The sequence below is a fragment of the Genypterus blacodes genome, unplaced genomic scaffold (assembly GCF_046128005.1).
Source record: "Genypterus blacodes isolate CSIRO-AG114 ecotype Tasmania unplaced genomic scaffold, CSIRO-AGI_Gbla_v1 ptg000072l_1, whole genome shotgun sequence".
NCBI classification, from domain to species: domain Eukaryota; kingdom Metazoa; phylum Chordata; class Actinopteri; order Ophidiiformes; family Ophidiidae; genus Genypterus; species Genypterus blacodes.
In genome coordinates, this window is record NW_027466882.1 from 2,027,102 (window position 1) to 2,045,889 (window position 18,788).

At 42.8% G+C, this 18,788-nt stretch overlaps 2 protein-coding genes across 3 annotated transcripts in view; both read right to left on the bottom strand.

Annotated features, from left to right (window-relative positions):
* The window catches only part of smad10a (SMAD family member 10a), a 62,461-nt gene that overhangs the window by 42,747 nt on the left and 926 nt on the right, over positions 1-18,788 (bottom strand). The gene's annotated exons all lie outside the window — the stretch shown is intronic.
* Positions 7,928-18,788, bottom strand: part of gatad2b (GATA zinc finger domain containing 2B) — a 29,681-nt gene continuing 18,820 nt past the window's right edge. The window contains exons 2-11 of one of the 2 annotated variants that reach the window (XM_076157107.1): positions 18,183-18,566; positions 16,205-16,328; positions 15,897-16,028; positions 15,662-15,790; positions 14,363-14,530; positions 13,826-14,195; positions 12,720-12,922; positions 11,037-11,147; positions 10,332-10,527; positions 7,928-10,242 (exon numbers count right to left, since the gene is read on the bottom strand). In XM_076157107.1, coding sequence (XP_076013222.1) covers positions 10,106-10,242; positions 10,332-10,527; positions 11,037-11,147; positions 12,720-12,922; positions 13,826-14,195; positions 14,363-14,530; positions 15,662-15,790; positions 15,897-16,028; positions 16,205-16,328; positions 18,183-18,565 — 1,953 coding nt within the window. In that variant the 5' untranslated portion in view covers position 18,566 and the 3' untranslated portion in view covers positions 7,928-10,105. Of the gene's footprint in view, positions 10,243-10,331; positions 10,528-11,036; positions 11,148-12,719; positions 12,923-13,825; positions 14,196-14,362; positions 14,531-15,655; positions 15,791-15,896; positions 16,029-16,204; positions 16,329-18,182; positions 18,567-18,788 lie in introns of both variants that reach the window. The other variant, XM_076157106.1, reaches the window with a different exon arrangement.

An 18,788-nucleotide genomic window follows, 5' to 3' on the forward strand; every position in this document is an offset into this window, starting at 1 on the left:
AGTACGCTTTGTAGTTACTCTAGTAGTAGTTCCTTAGGTATATTATTTATTTTAGTTACTCTGTTATTCACTTATTTAGTCTCATTGTTTTTTTTACTTATTTTGTTTTTGGGGTTATTTAATGGCTTAGACTTTTTAACTGGTCTATAGTTCCCTACTCAGCTTGTACTGGGCTGTGAGGAGGCGTGTTATCTGGCATGCATGCATGCGTACTGGCGTCTTGTGCTGGTGTGCACATCCCGCTGAGACCTCCAGATAAGGACATAGTTTACGTGTGAGTCACACCATGAACACTGCTGCTCTTTCTCCACAGGCAGTGGGTGTACTGTAAGCAGAGGCCCTTCGAATGTTAAGTTCACTAGTACACAGAAATGAGCCTTATATATTCACGGTCCTCAGACGATGAATCTTTAAGTGTTCCATTTGACCATCATTTTAGTTGATGACAGGGTCATATTCCTTAAACATCTACAGGAAGAGTACACTTAACTTATTTGTTTACTTTAGAATATTAAGTAGAGTTGATCAGACTAAATCAATGAGAAGGTGACAAATTAGAGCTCATACCACCACCATGACCGATTAAAGCCTGGAACAAATTTCTTGCCCTGTTTTGATAATCATGTTTTTTTTCATTTTCTTCACTTCTTCACTTTAGGTCAGGTGTTAATAGAGTAAAGTAGAATAGAACACTTTATTTATCGTTGTGTTTTAACACAACAAAATCTGTACGAAATTGTAGTGCCTTGGTCAAGGGCGTGGAGCGATCATGTGCATGTTTTTGTATGTGGGAGAAACTGGAGCAGCAGTTTAAAGATATCATGGTTAAAAACTGACTGTACTGCAAATTCCTAGGCTATGATGCGGTTTAGCGATGTCAGCAGATCTTTTTCAGTATGTCAGTATTTTATCTTTCCTTTCATGTGTGTTGTTTGAAGTTATTTGAAATCACTGATGAATGTTATAATTGACCAGTTTTACTCTAATAACCTAATAACACACTAACTAATGACACTGACGTATCCATCATCCATCCAAGCGTGATGTTTACGTACATGCTTTACTCCTATTATTTGTCTATACTGCATTTAAAGCAGCACTGTATGTAACATTTTGATCTGAAAACATCATCTATATGAACATATTAATATTATACTGTGTATATACAGTATATTGGTCTGTTCAGGTAATGCCCCTCAATGAATTTGTTTTTGTGGAATAACAAATAGTGCAATCAGGAGACATGATTACACTTGAGTAAACTCAGTAATCTCGGCGAGCTCAGTTCCTTCCTGTAGTAACATCACCATTGTTTGAGGCCACACCGGGGGACTCTATGATGCCTGGTTACCTGAAGTAAGCCTGACCATACTCCTGCGCAACATACTGGATAATAACATGGAGCTGGATCACTACACAATGGGATATAAGATAGGAGATACGTTTCATTCTGTGTTTTTGTCTAATATGAATGAGCCAGACGACCCTAACAAACCACTCAGTACAGCTCAGTACATCAGTACACCAGCAGGCTACACAGCCTACAGAGGCAACAATTGTTTTCATTTTGGATTTACAATCACTTAATCTATAGTAGGTCTTTTACTCATTTCACGTCTATTTCAACTTGATTGTGTTGTTTTTTGTGGTGTATTTATTGCCGTAATGAGAGCAAAATTGACATTTTAAAGTGCATGTAAACCTCTGTGTACTCAATAATCCTTTGTATTTGTTCTTACCGCCGTTCTGCTGTTCTACAAGCAAACATGAGAGAGTCTGCCCATCTAGGAAATGCCTTATTAAATCCATTTACAGTGACAGAATCAACGTCTTTTAAATAAGCATACTTTGATTTTTGCAGATTTCAATTGTGTTAATGTGTTAACATGATGTTTGAAAAACAGAAAAAGAGAGTACTGTCTTAATTGCAGTATAATCAATGTTTGAATAGTGCATGTAAACATACTGATTGACAGACTCATACACACCTTGTGATGGTGTTTGAAGTGAGCGAGAAAAAACAGACACACACTTTTTTCTCTCGGTCCTTTCTGCTGATCCATGTACCGAGCTACTATTGGAGCAACACTGCTGCCGTGCACTGTGATTGGCTGATGATGGTGGTCATGCCTCGGCCATACACACAGGAAGTGTTCACTGCTGCAAGGGAGAGTCTTTTTACAGACAGCACACCTGTCCTTACTGTTGACTGTGCTGGTCAGACAGAGGCTCCAGTGTTCCAGCTCCACAATACACTGAACAGATATTAATACCTGCAATATATATAGAACAGCATTCTCAGGCTGATTCTTAGAACATAACAATTTCTCCAAAAGAAAAATACATTGAGTAAACAATTACTCCTCTTCACTGTTGGAGATTAACTTGCTACAAGTAGTGGCACCACAAGTAGTGGCACCACTACTTGTAGCAAGTACCACTACTACTACTTTTTTCAGTAGCTTGATAGTAGTGCAGCTATTGCAAAACAATGTAGCTTTTCCATTTACTTCTTTCTTTCCCCACGAGTAGCAATGTTACTTGTCAAAATGCATGTGAGGGGGAGTGAATCTTTACATTTACATACAATAAGGATAATATACAATAGTATAACAACAATAAAAAAGAGTAGTGGTTTCCTCACTGTGAATATAGACACAGATTAGATTAAGCAGTACACATGGATGGAATCAATAGGACTCCACCTTTCAGAGTAAACATGATGTGTTGTGCAATCACAGAGGTGCGTCCTCCTTTTGAGGAAATGCAAGTAGACGCAGCAGACAGCCATGAAGACCTTGACATGCCTGGAAAAAAAAAGTGTTATCACATAATGTAGGTCAACTACTCAGAATAAGTGAACACAAGACACCTGAAGAAACCAAACAAAAAATAAACCCTTTATTTCCCTAATTGCAGTATAATCAAAGTTTTAAAGTGCATGTAAACACGCTCAGTGATAAACACTGGTATGACTGCTACCAAAGTTGAAATTCAAGTTCAAAACATGACTCCCCTGAACATTTCTCAGCATGAATCATCTCACTTTGCTTAGCTCATTTTATGGGAAATGGGGAATACACAGCACATTCATCACAACGATAACCTGTTTTTCCATTGAAATTGTACCACTTAGAAGACTATTTGCCATGGGATGGACCAGACAAACCGTAAGTTTGTTATGTTGAGCTTCAGGGGAGTGACACTGAGTCAAATGATCAGTCTGATGCATGTGCAGTGTGAAGAGCAAGTACAAAAACATCACCATGCTGCTTTCTACAACAACACTGCAGCCAATACAGCAGCAGTACTACATCACACCCTCTGAGTGGGAGAGAGGGGGAGAGAGAGAGAGAGAGAGAGAGAGAGAGAAAAAGGGGAAGTAAACACTGAGGAATGTGGGGCCGAACTTTAAGCAAACTGAGAGGAAAACACGTCTGACACGTACTCCTGGAACTCTGTACCATTCTGGGTGTGTCCATGCTTACAGTTATGGCGCACAGGGAAAGTCAGAAAAACAATATTGACATGTGGTCAGAGAGTAAAACTACGGCTGACATGCAGCCGTTTACGTAAAGCCTCATGGAGCATCCAGCTGTCTCCAGAAACCAGGCTCTCCATTCTGAGAATCCTGCTATTTTCCCTTGTTGTGTATGAATGTGTCCTTGTCCTTGAGGTTAAGAGTCTTAAGCACTGGGTGTTCTTAGATCAGCCCAGTGCACTTTCATAACACCACCACATGATGCAACTGTTACCTCCCTGTTCTCTGGTCACATGACAGCCTTTGTGTCAGGGCTGGAGTCAAGAGTTAATGGGACTTTAAGTCTGGAAGGAAAACTTTGGCAGAGGATGGGGGTTCCACCATGAAAAATAAACCGTTCTAGCTCTTTTGATGAACTTTTAAGTAATCATGTTTTTAAGGCAAGTTTGTGTCTCCCTTCTAATGTTAACACAGTACCCAAGGGAAATGATTGAACTACCTCCCCCGGAAATGACTTGCATAGCTGGCAACTACCATGCAGACAATGAAGTACAACGTGTGCAACGTGAGTGCATGTGCACTTGTTTCTGCACGTCTGAAAGTGTTTCATAACCAGCCCCAACAATATGCAGTCAATAGAGAATAACAAAGTCAAACTGCATTTGTCAAGTCAAATGTCTGAGCTGCCTTTGACCAAACGGATGTATTTGACATTGGCGTTATTTGTATAGGTAATGTCAAATGCATCTTCTTTTAAGGGGCTTTACAGCAATGAGCTTTACAGATTTACTTATCACTAGAATGCCCTGGTGTTCAACAGGAGCCACAGGTGAGAAATAAACGGGATATAAAATATGAGCTATTAAAGTAAAATACAAGGACATATAAAATACACTTGAGAGAGGGGAGAGAGGGGGAGGCAGAGAGAAAAAGAGAGAGAGACAGGGCCCCAGCATTAACATGTGACTGCAGTATCTAGATGACAAGAATGTATGCAAATGCAAATGGTTGTAAAAAGACCCAGAATTTATGTATACATTCTTCAGCTCAGATCAATTTGGTTGGTTGGTTCCTTTAAGAGTAGGGTCCTGTACTCATCCTCTGTTCTAGTCTAAGTCTGTCCCTCTTAGTTCTGTCATTGCTCAGTCTTGGAGCTTGGTTCCATCCTAACCTTAGTCTTAGCTGTGTACTTGTTTAGTCTTAGCTGTCCTTGTCCCAGCTGTATCTTAGCTTTGTCCTAACTCTTTCTTGGCTCTGTGTCCAAACCCGTCCTAACTGTATCCTGACTATGCTACCTCTGTGCTAACTGGGAACAAACAAAGTTTGGAGGCTGTAGAAAGATGTATCTTAATTCTTAACAGCTCATCTGTTTTACCTCAAACTATTTCTCAAAATGTGGCATTGTTCCCTTAATTGGCACAATGTCCACGTTTGAGACAAAACTATGGTGCGTTTCAGCCAAGTTCACCGATACAGCAGCCGAATATATTCATGCTCAACAGCGACACTTAGTGGCCGATAGCACACACAGCTACAACCTATTTTAACTCCACTGTTTGTTTTCATGTCACTGTTTGGAACAAAGGAACAAAGTGAAAGGAAATGTAAAAGGTGATTCCCTATATTTCGAAGGCAACGAATGAATTGAAAATCCAAAACCCCCCAAAAAAACCCAAACTCTGTCCATGGGATCAACAACTCCACATTTTTAAAAGAGAGTAATGGTACATTTTGAATATGGTCAGACTTTAAGAAGTGACACCTGGAAGCAAATTGTTTCAACCTTTATTAAACATAGCTTGCAAGAGATAAATATTACAAAGTTATTTCCTCCAAAATTAGCTTATTTTTTTTAATCGATGCATAATTGTCAATCAACTGGCAGTATTCAAACAGCATTATTTTCTTTGACTTTTTTGAAGACCGTTAAATATCAAGTATGTGCAAAAGGTCAGGACAAGCTAAACACAAAAAGCTTCCATTTCTTCATCTTCTTCCCCACATTTATTTGAATTGCTGTCATCATTATGCAAAAACCAATAAATTCAATTGAATTGAAAATTCATGAAATGATTTTGCCATTAAATGTTCCCTGCATTAAGCATAACTAATAGAAGATAAAGCTGGAACATACGTGTTTGGCAGGAAACACGATCATTGTTCCAGATGGTCCCATGAGAGCAGAGTCATCAGGTAAACATGTGAAGTGACAGGCGTGTGCAGAAGAACACGGCTCACTAGCTCAGGCTTCCAATAATTTTATGATTTTTACTGAAGAAATGTATTGACTGTATTGAAAACATGTTCCTTAAAGGAACTTTCCAGTCTCACAGGCTGATCGAATCCAATTATGTAATCCATCACATATGCATTATTGCTGTCAAAGTGACATCACTCACTGCACTTCCATGAAATATAGAACATGACGACAAAGTGACGGTCGCAAAAATCGGAATCACTGTGTGATCGGGACAATTCACAATGATGAAGCGCAGTCTCGTCCTTTAAGGGAGGAGGAATAATCCTGCTGAAATCCAAAATCTAGAGAATGAGAGCCAAATAAAGTGCTTTTAGAGTTTTCCTGTAATAACATGATTTCAAGTTCACATGTGGACTGGTTACCCAGCATCCTTCACTCCTCCATCTGAACCAACAAGCTACTTCCTGCCCAATAACAAAAAGAAGCAGAATCCCGACCGTTTTGCACATCTGTTACACAATAATACACAGTGATCACAAAACGAAATGACAAGCTTCACAATATTCATGGCTTTTTGTTTGCTTTTCTACACAATATACAACCATTTAATGTCTTTTTTCAGTACAAGGGAGGAAAATGCTTATGTACAATAAGTCATTATTACTTCAAACCTAGCAAATATCGTGTCGTTTTAATTCCATAGTCAATACTTTGATTTTTTTCAACTGCAGTAGAAACAAAGTGGAACTCAGTGGAGACGTCAGAAAAAAACCCAGAATTCAGTTAAACAAACTTCCTTAAATTCATTTTTAGCGTACCATCAGAGGGTTTATAATGGATTGATCATTTTTGTATCATAAACAAGCTGTAAACTTACAGATTACATGTATGAAACTAATCCTAGGTAGTATCAGAGTGTTCCATTTCATCGGATCGCTCAGGTCTGATTCCTAAAACTCATTTTTCACAAAGTCATGAAAAAGAAATTGCATGTGTCCAAAGGTCAGAGGATGAGGTCATATGAGCCTCGTGTGAATAACATAAGAACACAATAAAAGCAGACCTCACCCCAACATCATTAACAGTAATAATGGGGGAAAAAGTGAGGTTTTGCTGGTAATTAGAAGCTTTTAGAGAATCAGAATCAAGTTTCTCTGATTAAAATTGTTTCTTTTTTTAAATAAGTGTTGTAAGTGCTAAGAGACTCTAAAAACAGCTGAATAAATGAGCAAACTGTATTTTCCTTCAGTTTTACCTGACAAACTATCCTGGGACGTCACAGCGACCGTCCAGTTTCTGTTACAGCTTCCCAAAATCCGTAGCTGACATGACCTCCACCCTCTGATCCGGCATATTGAAGGGGTGATACTGGAATAGTGGAACATTTGTATTGTGGATCACATGAAGAACAGAATGTGGATCATATAGCAGAGCCACAAAGATGAAGTCAACTCATCCAAACTTGTATCCAAAAGCAACCCGCTCAGTGAATCAGATCACATCGGGAACATCTTCACATCGTCGGCCTCACACTGCTGAGTCGCCGCTGACATTGACGCCATGGTAACACCTCAATTCCTTTCAATACCACTCATTAGCAGAAATGTGTCCACATAGCCAATTTGACTTTCTTTCCAGAAGTGTCATACGTACGCTAAACTGTTGTCTCCAAGCTGCTTCCTGTCGTTTCCCATTTTACCTTCAATCTCTTCCAGTAATCAAACATATACCTGATAGTTTATGAGTAACACAAGTCCTGTGGTGTGAACACAGACTCACTCTGGGATTAAAATATTTCATAATTCAATTAATTTAAGTGCAAAATTAAAATGTAATTTCAGTTTTTTGCGCTCGCTGTGAGGAGTGTATATCAGAAACAAGCCAATATTGTCAACGTAAGATACTGGTGTCACCATGGAGATGGACTGCAGCATGTATGTGTATGCCGCCCCGGTGACCTGCAGCTGGATTCAAATTTACCTGAGCATTACCTTCAAATGTCACAGCTGACACAGTGCAAGGAAGATGAGGAAGATTTGCTGCTTCGCCTCATCAAAATCATCAAACACGTCGATGCATACCAGTTCGGAAATTAGCTGAAAAATGACACGTAAACACCAAAACACACAGGACCAGATTCAGAGTTGAGATGTGCATACGGACGTAATACCAAAAATGGCGACATCACACATAGGAGAGGACATATTCAGGTAGAGGAGGATCTGCAGCCGTCTTACCAGTCAGACCTGCGACTGAAGCAGGAAGCTGAAGCTCGTCTGGTGAAACCATATTTAAAGTGCTTGGAAACATTTCCGATTGACTGAAAACACGGCTGATGGGGTTTAGTGTATCAATCATCTGCGATCATACAGTTGATCCCCATCACTCCGTCCCTCATCTGTGTTTCTGTTCGGGGAATATACAGGAAACAGCTTGAGACACTGAGGAAGAGTGTCAGATGACTTAGATGATTATCCAAAAATATTTCCAGACTACAAAAAGACTACAGATCTGTCTCTCAGTCCATCTGCATGTCTGTCTGCCTGCTGTCTCACCCTCCATCGATGTCTCTCTGTTCCAAACAAAGACCTCAGATTTAAGTGATCTTATTTAGTTTTTCGTGGATAGCAATTTCTCCACTCTATAGATCTATAGGTTGTGGATCAGTGACGGTGCTCATCAGGACTGAATACTTTGGAAAACCTCAATCAACATCAGATGATCCCGGCAGCCTCAGAGTCGTGGAGCGGACGGGGACGCAGCTGGTTTGAATCTACGGATGTCACATGCACAGCTCAGCTCTGAATATGCAGATATCTCTCTGATCTTTTGAGAGTTCTCAGACTCTGAACGGGCCCATAATGAATAAATGAGTCAAAACAACATCATCTTTATGGTCTACAGTCAGCAGTGTTTGTCTAACGTTTGATGATGAGGATGAAGACTCCTCATTGAGGACTTTGAATAGGGAGCTCGGTTTTGTTTGCAGAATAAAACAGAAAACAACCTCGGCGACCGACACATTCTTTTCCTTTAAAAAAAAAAAAAAGATTTTCCAATTGGAAATATGCAAAGTGCTCCTCTGGAGTGAGGCGACGTGTGTGCATAGCTCACACAATGATTGATCCATAAAACATATAATCCACAGCCTTTCTCTCTGAAGCTACCTAACTATACATAATCCATTTAGATATTTCAATAGTTTTTGTTTTTAGTAAGTTGCTTATTATCGTCTCCGGGGGCAATCACCTCTCAGGTCTGCCACCGCTTCATAGGGAGACGCAGAAGAAAACAAAAACAGGAAAAAAAAAAGGGCAACGAGCAGAAAGTAAAGAGAAAACACAAATACAACAAGAAAAGGAAAAGTGTTTGTTGGTTTCTACATACAGAATCTGTAGTTTGGTTGCACAAAACATGCTTCCACCTTCAGATGTGAGTCCTCTCCACATGTGGAGGAAAAAGGGTTCGTCTCTGCATACTGATGAGGGGACTGAGGGACAAATCGGGGTCAGGACGGGAGGAACCAGGAGGGGAAAGCTGGGTGCTCTCCTCTCCCCGTCAGTCTGTGAAGGATCACTGCAATATGGTCAATCCTCCGGAGTACACACACTCTATGTCCTGTGTACATAACTGTAGTAACAGTAGAAGAAATGTGTCGATGTGTAACAGGAAACGTCATTTATCACCTTTTTATGGGGAATGGTTGGAACAATGGAACTAAAAGATTTGATGATGTATGACTGAACACACCTGTCATTTTCCCCCACCATTCAGGGCTTGATTCATCGTTTTGAACTCCAAAGGTAAGACGTGTCTAAACTTGGGCTGCAGTGCAGGATGTCAGGTGCTGGGTGGCGCTGTTAGTTGAGATGATAAAGGGTTTTGGTGCTCTAATTCTGGCTCTGGGCTCGTCATCCTTCTTACCCCCCTCTCTTATTCCAGCTTATCGAGATAACATATAGCTCCACGGCCGTTGAACTTTATGTTGCATAGCAACCAGAATGATGTCACCCTGTCACTTCCTGTTACTTCCCCCGTTCGTGACGATGTTTTCTAACAGGGCCGGAGGAAAGAATCATACATGATCACCATCTAAAGTGACCAATCAATGGTGTCATGTCCCACTGTGAAAATAACGCTTAAAAAAAGAAAAAAAGCATAATGAGTAATAGTAATAAAAAGGTACATGTTTGTATAATTATAGTGATAATAATGAAAATTACACATGTTAAACTAGTTTACTATATCAAGAAAATGGGAGATGCACTGACAGCTTAGTGTCTTTGTCATGTTGGTTGTGGGCTGGTTTCAGGTTGGTTCTGGGTAGGCACATGGACAGGCACTGCATGCGATGCGGGGGAGCTGAATGTTGTCTGAGCTGGGAGTGCTTCAGTGTGGGGCAGAGGGGCAGGTGGGCTCAATGCTTATTTCTGTCCGGTGATGGACTGCGATATGGAACGAGGTGGGATCATGTCCAACAGATACTCCCTCTGCCGGTCCGCTAAGCTCGAGCTCTTATGGGCTCCGACTGCCGCTGGGTTCAGATAGGCGATGTTTAACCCTGAGGAGAGACACAAGACACGAGACATTTAGGTTAGACTTAGATGGGTAAAGGGGGTTTAGGTTCTGGTTCAGGGGGTTTTTACGTACCGGGGATGTTGTAGATCTGGCGGCGGCTGTCATGCTGCAGTCTGCTGCTGCCTGCACCGCTGCCACAGTGCTTGGCGCTGCTCATTCCCATCAGGCTGCTGGCCACAGACAACTGGGACGCCTGGGCGAAGTTGGACAGGACGCCTCGCGCTGAGCTGGAGAGGCCTCTTTGCAGTGACGCCTGAGGCTGAGGAGCCTGGAGACAACATACATATCCATCAACACACACAGCTAAGCCTGATCCTAATGTGACCCTGCCCTTTCCCCCGGTTTGCATGGGTGGATCCTGAGTGTGCACAGGACAAAACCCGGAACTCTGTGACTCCACTGCTCCTCCAGACTTCCCTTCATGAGTGGTGATGTATGAATATTGGTTTATGTTATTCTCTCTTAAGCTCTCCGTTCTCTTACAAACAATCGTGTGTGTGTGTGTGTGTGTGTGTGTGTGTGTGTGTGTGTGTGTGTGTGTGTGTGTGTGCATGTGCATGTGTGTGTGCTGAGTAATGAGTGATAATTGCTTCACTGGTTTGATCAATCAAATCAATCAAAATGTAAAATGATCAAACATTTGCCGGTTGCTTATTTTGAATCAAAAGATAAAAGTGACAAACTGCTGATTCTCTGGCTGTGTTGATATTTGATAGATGAATGAATGATCGTACACCGGCTGGAGAGTGTGAATGTTGTGTAGATATTGAACAGTACCTGACGCAGAGCATGATGTCGGATCATGCTGTCAGTCTTGGAGGCGTTGGGGCCGGTCGGGGCCGAGCTGGGGGACAGAGCCGCCTGCTGCTGCAGCCTCTGCTCAATCTCCTAACAAGGAAACAGAACAGTCAGGATTCCATGTATACGCTTGACCAAACCAGCTCTGCTTAAACCACCCACACATGTTTATGCATCTGTGGCCCTGAAGCTTACAACTCACAACTCTGACCTCCATTGACCTTTCATCACATGACCAATCGGATGACACCTGAACATAAACCTTCAAGCGTGTTTGAGAGTTTGTAGAGCTGTGTGTCAAGCATGTTTACATGATCCTGACAGGAGGGAGCCAATGCTGTCTGTTCCTGATTACACAGTATGTATTATGACCATGTGACCATGGAAACGCACAGAATCTCAGATCAGTTTTAGGCAAACTGAGGTAAGCAGGATTTTTCTGCAACTAATCATTCTGAACTGTGGTGGCAGCACAAAGCCATCTTTCATCAGGTTACATTTCATGATTTTTAAAGCTAGATTTAGGGAAAGACACAACTTAATTGTTGTTGTGCCATGGCTGGTTTGGCTGTGAACAGGAAAGGAAATAATCCTTTTAAAAATTGTGCAAGTTCTGCTCTCACTGACCGAGGTTTCAGTGCATTTCAAACACACTTTTGGCGCTTTGAAATACAAAACCAGTAGAAGAGAAGCGCTTCGGGACTTTTAGCCATTTCATTTGACATTTGCTTATTTGGATTGCTGGTGGACCCACTTCTTTTCGGCTACTCTTGTTAGCACTCGTCTTCCTCAAGTGGGCCCTCCCAAGACCTCATGAGTCAGTTATCATACCTCATGACCCATTGCTCCATTTTTCTCAGGAAAGGAACTCTTTCACATCATGGTCAGAACCAGATAATGCATCGCTTGCTATTCTCAATGTAATCGGAAAAAAGCTACTAATTGTATTTATCAGCCATTAAGTCATTAAAACGATGAGTCCTATCCCGGGTTTTATGCCATTACAGTTTGTTTTTACAGGGGGGATTTTTGTGGAATTTGGTTATTTTGTCTTTGTTATTTCCATTGCTGGCTTTGCGTCTGACTCAAATGCACCCACACAGTTTCTTTCAAACATGAATCAAACTGTATTTCTGTGTGAAGGCATCAGATGCCAGTGGGCCATGTTAGATAGTGACAGTGGGACATCAGTCATGAGCTGGTCATACACACTCAAGCGTGTACTGACCTCTCCTCCCTATAACTAAATATTATCAAGGAAATGCGATGTGATAACTTCTAATTTGTACCACTAGAGGGCACACATTGCACAATCCACTGTATTTTTAGTAAGCAGAGGCAAAGTCACCTTACAAACTAAACATGAACTGAAAATATTGAATATTCGGCCTCCCATCACACAGCTCACACCTCTAAACTCGCTATAGTAGCGTAGTAAGTCAGTGTATGAGTCTAGTCTATGAGTTTAACCCTTCAGCCTCACCTATTTGATTGTCACCACACAGCTAACCTCTCACTCTTCACGGCAACATTTAACCCCTCAGCCCCGACCCCGGACAAAACATGGGCATGTAGTAATGCTGATGGACTCAGGAAGTCAGTTCAGCTTTTGAACCCCTTTGCTGTGGGGGAGAAATATGTGTTGTTTTCTGAGTGACAGACCTGCTCTTGCTGCAGAGCCTTCACAAAGGCGTTCTTCAGCCTGTTGGTGTGCTCTGCCTTCAGAGCCTTCTTCTGATTGGACGTCATGCACTGCTCGCAGAGGATTCGCCCGCTCTTCTCCTGCTTCCAGTGCGGGGTGAAGTCGGTTCTGCATTGGGCGCAGAAGAACGGCTCCATGCGGGCCAGTGTGCCACGGAGTTTACCTGCAGAACCAGAACATCTTACTGAGTCTACACAGCTTACTGAGATGGAAACATTTCATTCATTCATTGGACAGACTGGACTGTGCTGCTTGTTGCAAACCTGCATGAGGAATGTTAACAGGGAGCATGAGCTCATTAACTCCTCCATGTTCATCCTGTTTAGGCATCAATTCCATCTGTTAGGGATTTTGACTGAAACTCATGCTGTGATGCTGTGCAGCTGAAAATGTTCCTGTTCTCCACCAACATCCAGCGTGATGAAAACATGAGCACATCATGTTCTCTACATCACACACACTATCAATTCGTTGTTCATTCTTGATTTGATTAAATATGTTAATCGCTTAAGACAGAGTTTTAGAACTTGATGCTAAAGGGGACTTCCAGGTTCCGAGGACCATAACCATACCCCAGACAGTCTGAGAGGTAAATGGACAGGATAGGAAGGAAGATAGTTATTGTCCTTATCCAGAAGAAGCCCCTCCCTCATTATACTACATGAAGGGCTGCATGGTATAGAGAGTATGTATGTGTCAAGTGTGTATTATGTTACAGAGATGTGCTAAGCAGAGCACACTGGCACAGGGAAACTAAACTGGGTATCAATAGTTCTGCCTCTTATTAATACTGCATATTTCATTAATGATGTCACAGCCTTCTGTTATGGGCACATTGTACATATGACAAATGATATTAACAATAACAATAACAATGCCATATATAGTTCAGTAATGTTAGGTGATGCCTAACCTAACATGGAACTGCCAGAATAACTTAAGTAGCACAAAAACTATACAGGGGCCAATGTGATCAAAAAGTAAACCTGATGTATGTTTCATGGAGCAGGACTTTACATTAGACTTCATGGTGTATGACCTGATGATCTGCTTGTCTGCTGCTTACCCTGGCTGTCCAGGACGCTCTGCACCACCTCCTCCAGGCCCACCATATAGATGAACTCGCTGTTGGCGGCAGAGGGCAGGAAGTGGAGCAAGGGGGCAGGAGGTTTGGGAGGCGGAATCTCCAGCAGGGTTTTCTCCAGCTGTTTCCTCAGGGCCAGCTTGGCCGCTGCCTGGCTGCTTGCCTGCTCAGCCATGGAGCTAACGCCGCCACTTCCTGTGCTGGACATGGTCGAGGGGCTGACGGCAGAAGCCCCGCCCAGGCTGCCGGCAACCCCGCCTGCCCCCGCCGCCGCCGCCTGCATGTGGGCCAGGTTCATGTACATGGCATTGGAGCCAGATCGCTGAGATGCTGCCACCTGTTGGCTGGTGGCCTGTCAAAGGAACAAGATTGATTTGTCACGGCTTGAGAATTGTCAAACAAGTGCTCTTATTTACCATTTAGAGGACTATAGGGTGGTCCGCATCTGGTCCACTGTCCATCTACATGCTCATGAAGTTACAAACAATTGCCACTCAGCCCAAATATGTCTCTTCATACCTGTTGGTAGCCCACGGTATTAGCCAGACTGGAGCTTGTGCGGCCCATGCCAGATTTGGAGGCCATCCGCTGGGCCTGCAGCTGAGCAGGGTTGGGTGCTATCACCCTCTGGGACATCAGCATTGGTGGCAGGTTTCCACTGGCTGCTGACCTTATGACTGTATGACCCTGGACAATGAGAAAAGACACATGAATCAAGAGTCAGTACTATGAAGGAGAGCTCGAAGGACCTTAGCCTTTTTTTGGTAAAGTGGCTTGATGAAATTAACCCTGTATCACGCTAATCAACAGACTTTGTCATGCGGGCCTTCTTAATGCAGAGACATGCACACATGCATAAAAGGGGGCGTGTATGCAAAGATGAGCCTATAGGAACCTTATTCTCACCATTATTGTTTTAGTTGCAAAGCGTTGGTAATGAATATCCTCTGGGAAATATTTATCATTTGAGTGATGAGCTAGAGAGATATAGCGCCTCATCTATCTTTTTACTTACAACGTTCAGACAAACGGACATTAACGCAAAGCAAACAAATAAAGGAAACGTCCCGACTGAAGGTCAAACACAGGACAGGGAGGCAAACACACACACAGCCAGAGGAGAGACACCAAAGGCTTCCGTGTGGGCGGAGCCAAGAGAGAGGACACGTTTGACTGCTACCAATATGCTCCAACTTTACATACAGAAACAAAAAGGTAAGAGAAACGACGACGCCTACTGGCAGGTTACTAAAACACGCACATGAGCACGGACTGAAGTGTTCTTTAAAACAGCTTTGAATCATCAATGATGACATCACACTGGTGATGGAAAGCCCCTTTCCTACAGCACATGCAGGTCATGTCTCTATGGGCCTCTAGGACGACTAAGTTAAGGTAACATTTCTCTCTAAACATTTGTATCCAACTAAAGAAGCTTGCACAGAAGCTTTAACACATTTCATGGATCATATGCCATTGATCCATAAGGGTTCATTATATTAATACGTTTTCTACGGCCTGGTAAGTGAACACCAAATAAGGTCTAACGTACAAACAAATCCCAATGTCTAAGTGACTTAGTGCAGACCTAGTTGCTGGTGTAACTCTTGAAGCTCTCTTCCTTCTTTCCTTCCCCTCTCCCCTCGCTTTGAGGAGAGGATTCTAACTAAACTAACCGTATTGAAACCACTCCCGTCTTCTCCTAACATGGAAGCTTGCACAGCTTTTTCCCCATTCAGATGAATCTGAATCCAAAGACAAACAAAGCAACACACACAGATGAAATCAATAAATAACCCAACACACACACACCCAGACCTGCGCCGTGCGGAGGTTCTGCGGCTCAGGGGTGTGCAAGCCAGGCCGGACTGGCAGTTTGCCCAGGCCCTGAGAGCTGTGGATGGAAGCTGGCTGCACAGAGGAAACAGCATTCTGGACCACTGGTACCTGCACACACACACACACAGATAGAGACACACACACATCCCATAATTAATAATTCACAATGTATTCTGTGATACTGATGTCCCAATCTGTTAGCAGCAGCTCCCACCTTTTGCACCACATTTTCCTTCTGCATCTGACTCTGCCGCAGCTTCTTCAGCAGCACCAGACGAGCCTCCTCCAGGCGCAGCTCCTCCCTCAGAGCTTTGATCACCTGCTGGCGCTCCTCACCGGACTTCCCCTGAACACACAAACAAAGACACGTGTGATCCGATAGTTGAAGAAAGTCTGCAGGTTTCGCCACTGACATTCCTTCTCCAAGTCATTTAGAGCTGAAATTCATTCCTCCTACGTTCAATTTGACCCTGCTCCTAATAAGAGTCAACATATAACGTGTGTGCTTTGGTGTAGCTTTACCTTGAACATGTCCAGGTTGGCGTGGAGACGCTCCTCAGGGCGAGGCGTTGTTCTGGGACTGGATGCCTCATTGTCAGACAGGATAATGACGTCTGGAGATGGCGTTCGTCGGTCGTGCTCATCACTTTGGGAACAAATTGAAAACAAATCCCGGCACATTATAATATCTGCATATTCCTCATTTTGTTTCAGTTTGTTTTGGTTTAAAACCAAACTCTGGCGCACACTCCGCCCATCAGCATGTGATAGTTACAACTTACAAAGTAAAATATGATATCCAGAGCTTTCACAACAGATACCAGACATTTGCATTATATAGCGCAGTGTCCGGAATTTCAGAATGTAGTCATGGTGACGATAATATATCAAACTTTCCACACTGATAACTTCAAAAGCAAAAAAAGAATAAAACAATAACAGGGAGGTGGTGATGGAGAGATCTGACCTACTGTTGTGTTCCTCATCAACTCTTACACACAGACATGAACAATAATGACAACAACTATCTTATTAACTTACAAAGCACTACAGGCAGCCACACACTATGGCGTCTAGGCGACCAACAGGAAGAGGATTATTCTACAACCTCAATGTAGACATAAGAATGAGCTCTATAGCACCCTCTAGTGTGTCTACAACAGTATTGCACAATCTATCTTATATGCACTCCAAATACTATTCACAATTACATAGGTATCTAAAATTACACTTTAAATCAAGTGGAGCGTCTTTTCAGTCAGTTATCCGAATAGTGTTTCCTCTGATCTGCTGCTGAAACGGGACATAGAGCAGTGGAGATAGTTGGTGTTGGGTGTGTGTGTGTGTGTGTGTGTATGCTGGACTGCAGAGTGGAACATCCTGAGTTAGACCAGGTACTGGCAGCCTGATCGCTATGGTAGCCAGCCTAGCAGAATCCTTCTAACCAGTCCATTTTACTTGCTGCAGTGTGACTGAGCAGAGGTAATGCACGACATGTTGCATTATGTGCGTCTTCGTGACTCTCACTCCTGAACTCTGTGCTTGTGTTTCAAAAATGAGACGTACCAATCTGATTACTATGAAAGAGAATAAAAAAGCAAATTTCCCAGCATGCCTTTAGTGGTTTCCGGGCTCCTGGAGACCGATCACACTGATTAATACATTTCAATTTATCAATGGCTGAGACGTGTTTTGAATGAATTTTAAGTGCTAGAATCACTAAGTACATTTAAATGCACTTTAATGATTGAACTATATGTGGATCAAGGCAGTACACCTGCTTGTTCAGATGTCGTTTATGCACTTAAACGCGATTGAAATTGGCACAAATTGAAGTAAGCTGATTCAGAGTAACGGGCCAAGATGCCGTTCTCTGCGTCTACATGACATGTTGCGTAATGACGTAGTGTGAGGCTCGTCTGCCCAGCACACTCGCATTAACATGTTAAAATGTCTGGATTAACGGATTTAAAGTCACGTAATCTTGGTCTGTTTGTAAGCAAAGTGCAAGTTTGTGCTCTTTCCAAACATAATCAGGTATACAGACATGGATAAAGCTTTTGGTGCCTTTAAAATAAAAACAAAACCCCCACAATTTCATCGTGAATAAGCTGAAAATGACAAAGATAACTACATTAATATTTCATAGAACTGACACTTTGCTTTAGATTTTTGAATGCAACATATATAAAATAACAAAACATATGAAAAGGGTCCAGACAAAGTTATTTTTACCTTATTCGTTTTAGAAAAGGTTTAGGGTGCATGAAAACAAACTGATTGAGAACATCCATAGCAGCAGGTGGAGGTTAAGTGCCTTGCTCAAGCGCACCTGAACAGTAGTAATGAGAGAGAGGTTGCTAAACAGACTTCTTCAGTCAGCTTGGCCCCTGCACTGGAAAGCTTGCTTGCTACTTTGAGCAGAAAGTGGACATATTTATTTTCCTCCCTGATCCCTCTCGTGTCCCCTGTGGTGTGTATGTTAATTGTCCATCCTCACCATCTTCTGCCTGCACTCATATCCACCGGCTCGTCCATCATGTTCTCCTTCCCGTTCTTACTGGGCCCCACATGGCTGCCGTGGCCCCCCAGCCTCAAGCTCCCGTTCATCTTCTCCTCGTAAGAGGCGGGGCCCATCAGGCTCTGGTGGTGCAGGTTGCTGGCTCCGGGGCCCTTGTTGTCTCCCAGGCCGCCCCCCACCTCTAACGCCGCCAGGTCGGCCAGGTCTTTACGTTTCAGCAGTGCCAGCATCTTTAGGCGCTCCATGGCCTCGTGGCCCTCCATTTTGAGGCGCTTGGCTAGTGCCTCCTCTCGTTCATTGGGTGACTCAAGGCCTCGCTTCAGCAGGTTCAGCCTCAGTGCCTCCTCAGACATCCGCTCCATCCTATAGGACAAAACAAGAGCAGCACAATCAGGTTTAGTATACACGCATACAACTTCACTACAGGAACTCTAGAATCTGCCCCCCAAAGGAGTAGATTCTGGACGTGATCGTCTAATTTGCATAAAGCACACATTCATAGCACTCAAAGCACGGAGAAAGATCCAAGAGAAGCTGAAGACGCAATGAAGCACTTCAGTCCTGTTGCTGCTCTCACTAGGGGTG